This window comes from Chenopodium album, chromosome 2 (assembly GCF_948465745.1).
Source record: "Chenopodium album chromosome 2, dcCheAlbu1.1, whole genome shotgun sequence".
NCBI classification, from domain to species: Eukaryota; Viridiplantae; Streptophyta; class Magnoliopsida; order Caryophyllales; family Amaranthaceae; genus Chenopodium; species Chenopodium album.
Window position 1 is genome coordinate 14,261,369 of NC_137835.1, and position 15,376 is coordinate 14,276,744.

The 15,376-nt window shown below is 36.4% G+C and overlaps 1 protein-coding gene and 1 pseudogene across 1 annotated transcript; one reads left to right on the forward strand and one right to left on the reverse strand.

Moving 5' to 3' along the window:
• The first annotated feature begins 308 nt into the window (after nt 1-308).
• Nucleotides 309-9,247, forward strand: LOC145596694 (calcium-dependent protein kinase 13-like). Its single transcript, XM_081652911.1, has 7 exons — nt 309-1,196; nt 2,788-2,931; nt 3,138-3,290; nt 6,972-7,087; nt 7,174-7,341; nt 8,426-8,656; nt 8,787-9,247. The coding sequence occupies exons 1-7, from the start codon at nt 557-559 to the stop codon at nt 8,934-8,936; spliced, it is 1,602 nt and encodes a 533-aa protein (XP_081509037.1). The 5' UTR covers nt 309-556; the 3' UTR covers nt 8,937-9,247.
• A 108-nt stretch (nt 9,248-9,355) lies between these two features.
• Nucleotides 9,356-10,991, reverse strand: LOC145568902 (cytochrome P450 736A117 pseudogene; annotated as a pseudogene).
• Between the last annotated feature and the right edge of the window lie 4,385 nt (nt 10,992-15,376).

Sequence of the window (15,376 nt, forward strand, 5' to 3'; positions counted from 1 at the left end):
GAATTTTTTTTTTTTTTAAATGTTGACACGTGTATAGTTTTGGAGGAAAGTTGACATCAGTGGTTATTACTTTAGTATATTTATAGAAGATTAGAGTTTTCTAATGTTTTCTATTTTCTTACAATAGTAATATGCAGTCCAACACTCCAACTCCATACATTTTACTCCGTAGTATTTCACAGATAATTACGGAGCATTAAAATATGGAAGACTGTAATAGAAAAAAAGGTAAAAAAATTACTTGTAATAAATTGTACAGAGAAAGCAGGTAAAGAAAGAAAGATAAAAATTCAAAAAGAGGAAAGCAAAAGCATCTGAAAACTCTGAACCGTTACCACCTCACTCACTTTCTCACTATCACTTCACTCCACTTTCTCTCTCCTCCATTTTCACTCTTCTCTTCTCTCAGACTACTACTCTACTCTACTCTACTACCTCCCCCTTTCTCTCTCCTCTGCTACAATCTAGGGTTTATGGATTCCCCCAATTTCCCGATAATGTGAGTTAGGGTTAGGGTTTACATTTTCCTAATTCCTTCAAATCTGGCCCCAAATCCATGGGAAATTGCTGCAGATCTCCGGCTGCTGTTGCAAGGGAGGATGTAAAATCCAAGCAATCCGACAACAAGAGGAGAGAGAAAAACAACCAACATTCTTCCGCCAAGAAGTCGTCTTCTTCTTCTTCGATCACTGTTTTGCCCGACGTTCCCAAGGAATCGATCGACGAGAGGTATTTAGTTGATAGAGAGTTAGGGCGAGGTGAATTCGGCGTTACTTACTTGTGTATCGATCGAGGTTCGCGTGAATTGCTTGCTTGTAAGTCGATTTCTAAGCGGAAGCTCCGAACTGCAGTCGACATTGATGATGTTAGGAGAGAAGTTGCGATTATGAAGCATTTGCCTAAGAGTTCGAGTATTGTGACGTTGAAGGAGGCTTGTGAGGATGATAATGCGGTGCATTTGGTGATGGAGCTTTGCGAAGGCGGCGAGCTTTTCGATCGGATCGTTGCGAGGGGGCATTATACGGAGCGAGCCGCGGCGGCCGTCACTAGAACGATTGTGGAGGTGGTGCAGCTTTGTCATAAGCATGGTGTTATTCATAGAGACTTGAAGCCGGAGAACTTTTTGTTTGCTAATAAGAAAGAAAATTCGCCGTTGAAGGCTATTGATTTTGGCCTCTCAATATTCTTTCAGCCAGGTATATTGGTTTTCTTTTCTTTAATTGGTCATGAAAATGTAGTTTTCGTTTTCTATTTTTGTGTTTTACTATAATTAACTGCTCTGGAGTGGAATGTTCTGTTTTGTTAGTGTTTATACGGAGTTTTCGATTGCGGTCAGTGTGATGTTTGTCAAGAATTGTGTAATATGACATCTGAATTAAAGGGACTTTGGCACATTTTTTTGGTGAAATTTGGGGTTTTTATAGTGAATTTAAGGAAGGTACATTAGGTTTAAAGCGTAATATGTAGATTGTGGAGGTAAAGAGGTTAGGGGTTTAAGACTATAACAGGTTTCGAAAATGCTATGTATGTCACTCAATTTTCATCTTTCATAGTGGGCGGCTGATGATAACGAACCTATGTTCTATGGATCAATCTTTGTAATCTTTCCTTTGATGTTATCAAGAGACCGAGTTGTTGTGCTGTGTACTTGAAGACTTGATTGATTCTATTGCAAAATGAAATTATAGAGATGATGGTTGAAAGTGTGCTAAACTCCAATGGTACTACATCAATAGCCTATGATAAAGTCTAACTTTGAAAGGGAGGTGAAAATTGAACACAGAAGTCAAGTGAAGCATTAAAAGTCGTATTATGGTTTGATTACCTCTGGCCTCCGACAAACATCTTGTTGTCTCTTTAAGTACATTTTCACTATGTTCATGGATGGATTATGCAGAATTAATTTTCTGTTATATTATTGATCCTGCATAGTCTTATATCCAAACCCTGTCGTCGTCGGATCTTGTTACACCTGGAAAATATGCTGTGGCTTTGTTTTCACCATAAGATAGGTACAAATGTAATTCACTAGATAGTTCTGTTGAACTGATTTCCGACCTTGAGTTTAAATGTAGTCCACACAATAATTTCAATGTTCCTAAATCGTGTTTCCATCTTTTGATTGGGGATGGGCAAATTGGGCAACACTGATCATTTTGATTATACTCTTATCTTCACTCATATCATTGAGATGAGGAAGTTGGAAGCTATCATATATTATTTTCATCCTTTAAACAAGGTTTTGTAGAAAATTGTTTATTGTAATCCATCAAAACATTTCAAAGACTTAAAATCTATGCATGAACTACTGGCTTAAAATGTCCTGCTACCATTTTCGTGAGTCTGATTATAACATAAAGTGGACTTTTCTTGCACAAGCTTAATGAATTTTATTTGAGTAGGACAGCTACTCTATGTTCATTCTGATTGAGTTGTAATGTTTAGTCTCTTTTGTTCAAGTTTGGAACAGTATATGTTGCTTATGATGTTATATACCAATGCTGCCATACCATTCTGATTGAAGGTCTTGCTGCACTAGTACCTGCACAGAGCATTAATGTTACACAAGCATTAGAATGCAGGCATATATTGATCATATGTCTAAAATTTTTGTTCTTTACACATTTGTAGCCTTTTGTGTCTGTTTTTGATATCACTTCTTTGTTATTACAAATGATCGTTCATGTAATGTCTGTTTAATGTTGCTTAGTCGTGAGTCCTAGATTTTGGTTGTATAATAATATTATTCGTGTTGCCCATTTTTCCATATGTTCTTATGCTTTTTAGGTGAACGGTTCTCTGAAATTGTTGGAAGTCCCTATTACATGGCTCCTGAGGTGCTCAAGCGAAATTATGGTCCTGAAATTGATATATGGAGTGCAGGGGTTATTCTGTATATATTATTGTGTGGAGTTCCTCCATTTTGGGCAGGTAGTTATCTTTTGTTATTGTCTCCCTTCATTGTTGTCTTTTCTTTGCTTTGAGTAAAAGTTGTAGCTTTTATATCATTCCCCTGGCCATTTTGTTGTACTAATGTACCCTATATATCTTTCATGTTGGAAGCTGCATATTTCTGTATGACCTCGATGTTTCCATTGTGTTGTTATATTTTATTTACTGTTGTGAACATTTTGCAGAGTCTGAGCAAGGTGTGGCACAGGCCATTCTACGTGGTGCTATAGATTTCAAACGAGATCCATGGCCTAACATTTCAGAGTGTGCAAAGAGTTTGGTTAGACAAATGTTGGAACCTGACCCAAAGAAAAGACTAACAGCAAAACAAGTACTTGGTAATTCCATGCCTAGAATTTCTCTCACGAATATCCATTCTTTGATTATCATTTAGTTCTTGTACAGTAATATTGTTTTCTGCTTTAAGTCTTACTTGGAAATCGGAAAACATTGCACTAATGCATGCGTGTGAAACTAGACTGTTAACTTGTCTTCAAATCCTTAGAACTCACCTTCATGCACTATGGAAAGCATTAGAAACTGAGCTTCAATTTTATGTTGAAGACATTATCACCTTTCTAAAGAAATAAAAATGCTATTGAAGACATTATCAACTTTCAGCTTGTCTATATAACACTTCAGCAAGGCAGGGCCGAGGGGATGGTAGGAAAGAAGCGAGGTTTGTTCATAAAAGGTTGAAGGCAAACAATCCTCTCAACAATGGTTTGTTATCCAAGCAATGGAAAATAAATCCCCTTTTATTCTTTTCCCTTCCTACCAAACCCTTCCATCCAAAATATCCTTTGTTGATATTGGCCATAATTTAGGGAATTTCTGTCCTTTTGTGCTTATAAAGATTCTACTTTTGTCCGGGATTTACTTTGGAAAACTTAAAGGTTATAAAGGGATCTATAAGTAGAAAAATTTATTATATCTAAATTGTTTTAACATTTAAGTTTCTTATATGCATATGCACTAAGAAGCTCTTATTTTTAACTGGAAGATGTGTCAAAGTCTCACCAAGTATTTATCCTTAGGCCTTTATCCCTTGTAATTACCTAATTTATACTTTCCCTGTTCCTTTTTACTTGACCTGTTTTTTTTTTATCACGCTTGCCAATGCAAAACTTTAATGAACAATAACTTTAATTCTTCTTAAGTAAAAATTATAAAAGTTATATATTATGATAGTACTTATTGAGACGAATTTAAAAAGACCCCACAAGAATATGTTTTTCCTTGCATATTATTCACAAAAGGTGGTGAATATCGTAAAAGTCAAAGCGGGTCAAGTAAAAAAGAACGGAGGAAGGACAAAACTAAGCTTACCTATAAAAGTAGTTATTTACAGCTTGTACACATAAAAATGAATTAATTGTTTGGAGATGGGACTTTAGGACTATGAAAAGTTCTATGCAGTGAAAGAATCAATAAGTTTTGTACTATCCATATTCTTTATGTTAATAAAGTCAGTTGTCATTTTGATTTTGTTTCTCTAGGATTGTTTGCAGTGCTCCAGCTGCTAGCATAAGCTTCATTGTTAGTTAAAAGCATATTACAGTTGTGTTATGATGATGGAGGGTGATCAAGGCATCAAGCCTTTTGACTTTATTATTTTGGACCTCTCATTAGGCTATTTGGTGACTTTGTTAGAACTAGTAATCTGAGGCCAATTTATCTCTTCAGCTTTGTGGTTGGGTATAGCAAATAGTATAATCCTGGGAATGGGCTTGGCCATCCTCAATTTGCAGTTGATGTTCTGGCTAATTTTTTTTTTAATGGTAATTAGCCTTCTATTAGTGTTGTTTAATTAAAAGGAAGATTGACGTGATAAAAGGGATTGAGGAGCAGTCCTCCCACCCTAATTCCCCAATCTTCCACATATCTTGCTCATTCGACATGGACAGAAACAGGCAGATGGCTTTGCTATAATCTTTTCAGGGCAAAGTGGCAAACACTTCTGGAAACCCCCTCTGACTAAATTTAAAATCTAGAAAAAGCATGGATTTGGAAGAGGAAAAATAAACACGCTTTAGCTGAAAGGCAAAAGCCATGTACAAATGTCTTAGTCCCAGACATCAGCTATTGAGTCGGCTCCAAATCTCCAATAACCTTTTGTATTCGTCTTCTTTTTCTCCTTCTCATAGAATGCCATTCAGTTACTTCTTATAGAATTTGTTATACATGCCCCATGATATGTCAGAATTTACTTAACCACTCCTAGTACTTAAAGTACTAGATGGGGTATTATAAGCTCAGCACATTTTGTATGCAAAAAAATCATTTGTTTGACAGATACAAGGGACTGAAAGTAATGAACATCTGATGCAGATTGGATATTGTTGTGCCTGCGCCTTTCAAAGTACTGTTTAGTGTGCAGGCTATTCCATTGACATTTCATTAAGGAATTATGTTCCTGGTGCAGGATATACTCTTTTGCAAAAAGTATGTCGAAAAGCTTCAATTTAGTACTAACCTCGAACCTTCTTCAGCAGGTGGAAGAGAGACATATGCTGATGCTTTCTGATTCTTTTCTTCTCCCCTACCTCATTAATTTTGGGTGTATTCTCCACATATCTTCTTCTGTGCTCTCTTATCTCCACTACATTTGATTAGGCATCACTTATTGGATTATGGGGCACTACCAAATATAGGGGAACCGACACTCAGTTTATTGGAGTAAATGGATGTTATTGGAAAGGTGTACATTGTAACATAGCCAACAATGAGGTGCTCTATCCTTCTTGGTAGCCTGATGTTGTAGAAACCTCTAGTTGATCTACGAGAACCTGGAAACTGCCTGAGGCAAGACTAAACTCATACCAGGCATTGCCAGTATAACAAAAAGTACAAGGAAGATATGCAATTGCAAGTATCAATTCATATTTATTTTTTAAATGAACTGTCTTGTCACAACTAATCTATTTATTGACCTTATTCAATCTAAGAACCAATTACTTGAAGAGGACTATATTAGAACCTGGGAGTAGCTAACACTTCAATTGTCAATGAAAGTTAAATGTAGGAAAGTCTTCTTGTTTACTTGAGTGGACTAGCTTTGCTGATAAGAAGGATTGGAATTACATAATTGCAACCCCCTTTGCCCCTTCACTTAGAAGCCCTATATCCTCTTCTATAGGAGCAGAGCATGGTTTAAAATATAAATTCACTAGTGATGTCCATCAGTGATAATGTGATTAACATTTAATACACTCTTGAGTATTTGGGTAGTCAATCTATGTTGCTAGCTTGCTATATTTGCAGTCTTTGCTTGCAAGCTCTTTACAATCACGTTGGTTCTTGTGCACCACTACCATCAAATAAGTTGTTGATTCAACGTCTTAATATAGTTAATTTGTTCCATTTGACTTTGGCTTGTCCTTGAGTGGTTGGAAATAACAATTTTTGGCACCATTGGTAGATTCAACTAGAACCAGCAGCCTTGCACCAGCCAATGTCAAAAACTGGATGTTTACTTGTGAGTTGTGACACTTGAAGCTGAAATCCTGAATGCTAAGATGAAATTACCAAATTATATTTTGTCAAAAAAAAAAGAAATTACCAAATTATAGAACTGTTTTACATGGTGCACATATCTATTATCTAACATAATGAATCCCTAAGGTTGCTTATGATTTTTCTCTCAAGTTTCTGTTGGAGTGGGCTTGTTTAATTATATTTGAGAGTTAAAATTTTGCTTAATGTTCTAATTACTTAATGATGAGGCAGTTTGTTGACTTATTTGTTGGCTCACAGCCTATATGTTATTCCATTTGTCTGTGTACAGCTTTACATATGGTTTGCTATTATAATGAGGGAAAAAGTGCTATTCATGACTTTTAAAGTTGGAACCAGTTCTGATAATAAATAGTACATTTTAAAGGCTTTCTCTGGGTGAGAGTTATTCGTTATAAGGCAATGCATGTATATTGTGTTGGCTCCTTTTGATGAGTTTCTTGGATATCTTTGTTGGATGCATGTCATCCTCATTTTGTGTATATTATTTCCTTGCTTTGCAGAGCATTCATGGCTACAAAATGCCAAAAAGGCTCCAAATGTACCCCTTGGAGATGTTGTAAAATCAAGGCTAAAGCAGTTTGCCATGATGAACAGATTCAAGAGGAAGGCTTTGAGGGTTGGTTTCCTGCTTCTGCGACTGATTGGATTCTTTATTTCTAGAATCTAGTTGTGATATTGACATTTTGAATGACACTATTTTAGGTCATAGCCGAGTTCTTGTCTGCTGAAGAAGTTGAAGATATAAAGGAAATGTTTAAAAAGATAGACACAGATGAGGATGGAATCGTTTCTGTTGAGGAACTGAAAGTTGGGCTTCTTAAACATGGCTCTCAGCTTGGAGAGTCTGAAGTACAGCTGCTTATTGAAGCTGTAAGCACTCATCTCAAACTCTTCCCCTACCCCCCCCCCCCCCCCCCCCCCCCCCCCCCCCGATTCCCTAAATAGGTAAGATCCATGTTTCATCTATGATCCTTCCTTTTGCTTATATGATCATGTGTCCTTTATACTTTATAATTCTCAGTGGAGGCAAGATGATTTGGACAAGCTAGTTTGTGCTGACATGGGCTCTGTAGCCATGTAAATAGTGTAAAATTGTAAATAACTATAGTATTTTATGATCACCATCTTTGCCTTCAGATAGTTGTGGAAATGCAATGCACAATTTAGGGAAAATTTTGAATGGAGCTGCATAACATTTAGAAACCTGTTTCCTGCGTATATTGTCTACTATAATAAAAGTACAAGGTTTGGATGTTTGATTGATCTTTTTCTACATGTATAACTATTAAATCTATTGGAAGGGGTTTATACTTTTATGGGGTGATTAGACTCTGTAACTTTGTAATTTTTTTGGCTTTTGCTCAAGCTGTATCTATATGCTCGCAAGGTTTAAATATCTAGTGTTAATATATACTGGAATTTTTTCTCCTTTTTCTTCATTCCCTACTTCTCTCTATTGGGATTGGTCACATGGAGTGTGCCTAAATAATGGGTAATCACCCTTGGGAGATTGTTTAGATGAGAATTGGATCCTTGAGGCTGAGAGATATTTGATTAGTAGGGTAGGTTTCTAGTTTGATCAAGCTGCAATTCTTGTGTTCAATATTGATTGGTTAACTCTAATGCTGTTCTCTAGTAAAGATATCTCTACTGGAGTTGTAACCACCTATGGCTCGACCCTTTAAAGGGCACTCTAGCCTTAAGTGGAACTATGGCTAGTCCAAAATAACCTTAGTTGGATTAAATTGTTAAGAAGCAAGATAGATCACAATCAAGGACAATGAAATTTATTGATAAATGACTGCTCTTCCTGTTGTAAGAAGTTGAAATATTGCTAAAAATTTGCCTCTTCATCACATCCCATCTCTACCCTTCTAATTGAATTCTTTTGGTGATTTGTATAAATCTCCAGTCAGTCAATGGTTTGTTGAGCAATGTATTATTATTGCTGCAGGTTGACACTTTCGGAAAAGGAACGCTAGACTATGGAGAATTTCTTGCTGTTTCCCTTCATTTACAGAGAATGGGCAATGACGAGCACCTTAGAAAAGCGTTTTCCTACTTTGACAAGGATGGAGATGGCTATATTGAACCAGAAGAGCTCCAGAATGCCTTGATGGAAGATGGAGTTGAGGATTGCATTAATGTTGCCAATGACATCTTCCAGGAGGTTGACACAGATAAGGTAATGACCTTTATGACTGATTAATCATTCGCATATTCAATATTATATTTGAAATACCTTTCTGACTGATTAATTATTCGCATGTCCAATAATATATCTGAAATACCTAATATGAGATTCATAATTGCAGGATGGAAAAATAAGCTTTGATGAGTTTGCTGCAATGATGAAAACTGGAACTGACTGGAGAAAGGCCTCTCGGCATTATTCGAGAGGAAGATTTAACAACTTAAGCATGAAGCTTTTGAAGGATGGTTCTTTGAAATTGGGAGCCGAGTGATTACAGGTTTAGGTTTGTGTTTGTCCCCTCCTACACGACCTAATACTTGGTCATTTTGCATATATTTGGACCTGTTTTCTTTAATCATGTCATTGATTTTTGGGGGGCTGCTGATTGGATTGAGTAGTGTTTTCTGGCTTGCAAGGTCAAATCGGAGTTATGTTTGTAAAATCTCTTGTCAAATATGAATGAAAAGACTGCCTTTTTGGCCTTAGGTACGGCGATGTATGATTATGTTCCTCTTGCTGCTACAGCAATGTGTATTCGTTTTTGGTGAAGAAAATATCAGGGTTTTATCCTCTTATATGTTCTTTATTTCCTCCCTATAGCGTAACCTAGTCAACATGAACTGTTTTTCGGAAACCTTGTAGTAAAATTACTAATGGAATGAACAAAATTTCATCCATAGAAATATATCCTTAATTACAAGTTTTTGCAACAGCAAAGAGAGGAGTATTCCCGGACAGACTAATCCCAAAACGCTCACTCATGTCCAAAGTATCACAATCTACACCACCTGGCAATGTCCAATCGAACTTAAGCAAAAGATTAGCTAATAAAAACTCAATGTTTGCCATGGCAAGTGATATTCCCGGGCACATCCTTCTTCCTGCTGAAAATGGAATAAACTGCAAGTCTTGTCCTCTGAAATCTGTTGAGGAATTCAAGAACCTTTCGGGTTTGAACTTCTCTGGTTCATCCCAAGAAATAGGATCTCTGTGGATTGCCCAACAATTGATGGTAACGGCTGTCCCTGCAGGAACATCATATCCGAGTATTTCTGTATCTCGGGTTGGTTGTCGGAATATCAGCAGCGGAATTGGAGGATGTAGGCGAAGGGTCTCCTTGATTACCGCTTTCAAATACTTCATTTGCTCCAAATCACTATCACTTACATGTACATTTTCTCCCATAATTTTTCTAACTTCATTTTGCAGCTGTTGCATAACCTGAGGATGCCTCAGAAGTTCTGACATTGCCCATTCTAGCAGGATTGCACTTGTATCTGTCCCAGCTATGATCATATTCTGCATTAGACGACACACGATTACTTCACAGAGTCAGTTATTTAACAATTAAGGCTGGGCATAAGGATAACATGCTTAGCGAGTTAATTATATCTAGCTAAATCAAAGCATATATGCACACTTAACACTTACCAATACAATGGCTTTTACAGTATCTGTGTCTATGGGAACGAAAACGATTTGGAGCTTCATGAATGTTAAGTAAAACATCGACGAAGTCCTTCACTCTTTCATTGCTATCATCTTCAACTAATTGATCTTGGTGTTCACTGATCATCTTTTCAAAAAATTGGTCCAACTCTTTAGATACCTTATCTGCCTTCGAGTCCCACCCATTAAGGCGACTAATCCAAGCAAGCCAAGGAATAAAATCACCTATGTTAAAATCACCTAGTAACCTTACAACCTCATTAACAAGCTTATTAAAGACGGCACCATCACTAAGCTTCCTTCCTATGACCAGCCTACCGAGCACATCCTTGGTGTAATCCTTAAACATCTCACTCAAATTCACAGGCGATGATCCTGCTAGCCTTATCTTCTCAACCAGAAGAGCGGTTTCTTCTACTCTTGCAGTACTCAGAGAGCGAACCTTGTTGTTGTTCAAGAGGTGTAGCGCGCATATACTCCTCGTCTGCCTCCAGTGTTCGCCGTAAGGTGCTGCAGCTACATCCTTGAAACTATATAGAAGCTTGTTGGCTCTCTTTGTTATGAGCCTACTAGCAAAAACTATATCATGGGTTATCAGTACCTCTCGAGCTGCTCGAGCAGACGAGACAATGAGTGTTGGCTGACTGCCAATGCGAAGCATCATAAGCTCTCCGTGTTGCTTGGACAGGGATTGGAGAGAACGGTGAGGATGAGTGCCTAGCTGATGAATATTGCCCAAAATTGGAAGCTTTGGTAGAAAAGGAGGTAAATTTCTTTTAGAAACAGTTCTATTTTTGAGCCATAATTTATAGAGGATGTATAATAATGAAATGAATGAAAGAATTTTGGAGGGTTCTAACCATGATATAAGTTTCATGATAATTCAGAAAGTAATGAATGAAATGAATGTTTAATTTGCTGCTCGGAAGTATGAATAATCCTTACATATAATGAAGCTTACATGATATTTAATTATATAAACAATGACTTAATTATTATTTATAGTCAAAACTAAATATTTTTTTATTTATGTTGATTTAAACTAATAGAGTGTTGGTGAATTTTAATTATTACTAGATGTAAGCCCGTGCGATGCACGGTTTTTAAATATTTCATTTTGTATATATATATATATTTTTTTTTTGTAATTTCTTAATTTTTTTTTGTTTTTATTTTCTATTCTATTATTTTAACATTAATTTAAGGTAAAATATTTTGTTTAAATTATTCTTATTCAAATTTTACATATATAGAACTTGAATTTATAAATTGAAATAAATATTATCTCATTCATCGGGTAGTTAGATAAAATCATTAAATCAAAATATATTTTTTAATTTCTAATTATTTGTTAAAATAATATAAATCCTAATGTAAAATATAATATAAAAGATATATTTTTTATTCATAATTTAAATCTTAAATTACTAATTTTTGTTTTTAATTCTCAAATTTCATTTGTTAATTTTTTCTTAAATGGCGACTGAAAATTAAAATACTAAATTAATATATAAATATAATTTTTAATATTACTTTTGCTTATGTGGCGTGCGATGCACGAATTTTTATATACATTTTGTATATAAATAATTTTTTTGGTGATCTCTTAATTAACATCAAATGATAATTTATATTTTTTTAAATATCAAAATATAATTTTTAGTTTTTTAAATAATATAAACCCTAATGTCTAAAGATAATTTTTAGTTTTGTAACAAATAAAAATGATAAAATTTAGTGTTCTTAAATAATTAAAATCCTAATAAATTACTATTCGTTGTTTTTACCTACGTGGCAAAAATTTAAAATTTCATTCGTCACTTTTGTTTAGGTGGCGAGTAATTTTTTTAATTCTAAAATAAAATAGAAATCTAATTTTTAATTGGTCAAAAATATGCCTTTTCTTATGTGGCGCTCCCAATGCTCTCCAAAAATACCTATTTTATTTATATATATTAGATTAGAACTTATCATTACTTCATATAAATATCTCTAAATATAATTGAAAAAATCAAGTTATTACTTAACAACATAAAAAACAAAATTAAAAATTGTTCGCCATGTGTATGAATGTGACTATGTGACATGCGGCAAGCTCAATTGATGTTGTGACACTATAAATAACTTTATTGAAACATCATAATAATTATCCTTCTATAATATTATAAGTAAACCTATTAGTGCATGATTGGTACCCTTTTTTTTTTTTTTTTTTTTATACAAGACGAACTAAGAAAAAACAACACGACTAGAAGAAAAGAATAAAAAAAGTAAAAGGACCAAAAAAGCAAACGGCGCTGACGAGCATGAAATGCAAACCAATGAGCCGGAGCCACCCATTGACGAGGGACCTTCCAAAGTTCACAAGCTGAGAACTGGAGGATAATATCCCTGATATCCTAAGTAACCAGAGACAGGAAATTTCTCGACCACTTTTATGATGAAGAAGAGTAAAGAAGTTCGAGCAGTCAGTGTAATCAACAAGCGCCTATACCCACGACGATCAGCTGCCTTAAGAGTCCAGAGACAAGATTGTAATTCCGAGTGTAAGGGAGAAGATGACATAAAATCTCTTGAGGCACCACCCAAAACCAAATCCGAATCAGGATCTCGGAAAATCCAACCAGCACCAGCAATATGATCTTGAGCACTATAAGCACCATCAAAGACAATGCAAATATCAAATGAAGAGAAGGAGGGACCCTGAAGATAGCAGGGGGGAATTGAGGATTTAGGCCTATTACACGACTCAACATTTGACGAACGAATCATAACCCTGTAATCCTGAACTGCAAAACTTCTAGAAACTCATTCCTGCATGTGATGAAGAACTAATCAAGGAGAAATCACAGCCTGTCAAAATACCTTATGATTTCGAGCAATCCAGACAGCCCAAAAGAAGGAAACCAAACTTACTAAAACCTCCCAAGACTTGGAATGCCTTAAAGATAACACCAAAGCTGTAAACCAATCAGTGAAAGGCTTGTCTCGACGATCTTCAAGTGACGAAAGTTCAGTTGGAGCAGACTTCCAAATGGTGGAAACAAAAGAACAGTCGCAAAAAAGATGTTCTATAGTTTCCTGACCACCAAGACAAAGGACACAAGTTGGATCCACTGGAATTCCTCGAAACTGCAGAATTCCTTTGAGAGGAAGAGCGTTGTGAAGAAGTTTCCAACAAAAACACCGCATCTTCGGTAAAAGAGGCACACCCCAAAAAGACTTCCACCATGAAAAGGGAAAAGAGTTCGCTTCATCTGAAATAGCGGATTGACGAAGCAACATAACATAAGCTGACTTAGTAGTGAAATTATCATCCCTTGAAAATTTCCAGTAGACAAAATCATCCATCGGCCTACTGGGACGTTCCAGAGCCAAAATGCGACTGGCTGTCAAAGAATCGAACATCCTATGGACCGAAGTCGAGTCCCACGCGTTAGAACGCGGATTAATGATAGAAGAAACATGAGACAGAAGAGGTGTCTCACCATGATCAGGAAAAGTCAGAGGTTATCTGGGAACCCAAGAGTCCTCTTGAATACGCACCTGAGACCCAAAGCCAACCTTCCAGGCGATACCATCGAACAAAACTGACAGACCTTGCAACAACCCACGACAACCCCAAGAGGAACCTGGAATCTTCCTTGTCTGAAAAAGACGAAGGGAAGGATACCTTGCATTTAGAAGTCTTGACACAAGAAGTTGAGGATGATGATGAATCCACGACCAACATTGACGAGCCAAAAGAACGGAGTTGAAGGAGCCCAACCGATGAATACCGAGACCTCCTAAACCCTTAGGTAAATGCAGCAGGGAATTAGACCGTAAGACTAGACCACTAGAGTCTAGAGTGAGAATCAAAATTCCACCAGAAGCGGCCCAAAAGGTTTTCCACCTTTGAACAAATCGAAAAAGGAGTCTTAAATATAGAGAGCACATGATTAAAAGAGGCAACCAACTGAATTTATAATAACTAATTTCGCTGCTGAGCAAAGACCCAGAGATACCCGACAGTCGCTGAACCACCTTGTCAATTAAGAAGCTAAACTCAGAAACTTTACTACGTCCAAGCTCCACAGTACAAGAAAGCCCAAATAAGAACCCAGGGATGATTTGCTTTGAAGTTTCAAACTTTGGGCAAGAAAATCTCAATAGTCTTTCGGAGTGTTGGGGCTGAACTTTACAAACGATTTTTGAAGATTGATCATCTGACCTGACAAAGAGCAAAACTCGGATAAAAAGGCCGTAAGATTCTCGCAGGCTTCAGGAGTTACGTGCAAGAATAAGAGGGAATCATCAACAAAGAACAAGTGAGAAATCGCAAGAGCTCCTCGAGGGATGCTAATCCCTTTAAAGAGAGAGGCTCTTTCTGCCTTTTGAAGCAAAGAGGATAGGACCTCCATACAAAGAACAAACAGATAGGAGGAAAGAAGGTCGCCCTGACGAAGACAACACTGAGGCAGAAAGGCTGGGAGAGAGTCACCATTCAGCAAAACCTGGTAAGAAACCATAGACACACATTGACGAATAATATGGATCAAATAAGGAGGGAAACCATACGCTTGAAGTAATCGAAACAAAAACTCCCAATTGACCCTATCATAAGCTTTGTTCATATCTAATTTGATGGCTGCAAAGAACGTTTTTTTTTTTTGCTTTTGTCTTATTCATATAGGAAATAACCTCATGAGCAATCAGCGCGTTATCCGAAAGAAGACGACCCGGGACAAAATCATTTTGAAAATCACCTACCGAACTAGGTAAAACATGTCAAAGACGGCTCGTAAGACACTAGTGAGAGTGACGTACGATGTATTATGAATATGTAATAACTTCGGTTCTTTCTAACATGTTGATGGAGTAAGTAATGCAACCAGAAAGGTTTTGTCTCAGACTGAATTGGGTTGGTTTGTCTAACCGAGCAGGTGAACGTAACTCCTTGGTTGAAAACTCATTATTGTACAACTATCCGCTACATTGTTGTGTACCTTGTACTACATGACCGTGTGACATACATGGTCGTATACCTTACTCTACACAGTTGTGTGGTTTTGCAGACGAACCTGTCTACACAACCATGTATCCTCTTCTACATGACCATGTGTGTCAAATATTGTTTGGAGTGACTATCAGTTGGGTCTATTTGATCACATCATAAACTGATAGGTTGTTTAGATTTATTGGTTTCCATATATTGGAACTTTATAAATACAAACAAGAGCCTCTTCAATAAAAACAACTTTTCGAAAAACCCTAAAAACA

Bases quoted from the DNA above. Each gene is read 5' to 3' on its own strand.
- LOC145596694 (XM_081652911.1), top strand. From the start codon at position 557: ATGGGAAATTGCTGCAGATCTCCGGCTGCTGTTGCAAGGGAGGATGTA. The intron at 7,088-7,173 runs GTTGGTTTCCTG...ACACTATTTTAG, and splicing joins TCAAGAGGAAGGCTTTGAGG to GTCATAGCCGAGTTCTTGTC. The intron at 8,657-8,786 runs GTAATGACCTTT...TCATAATTGCAG, and splicing joins AGGAGGTTGACACAGATAAG to GATGGAAAAATAAGCTTTGA.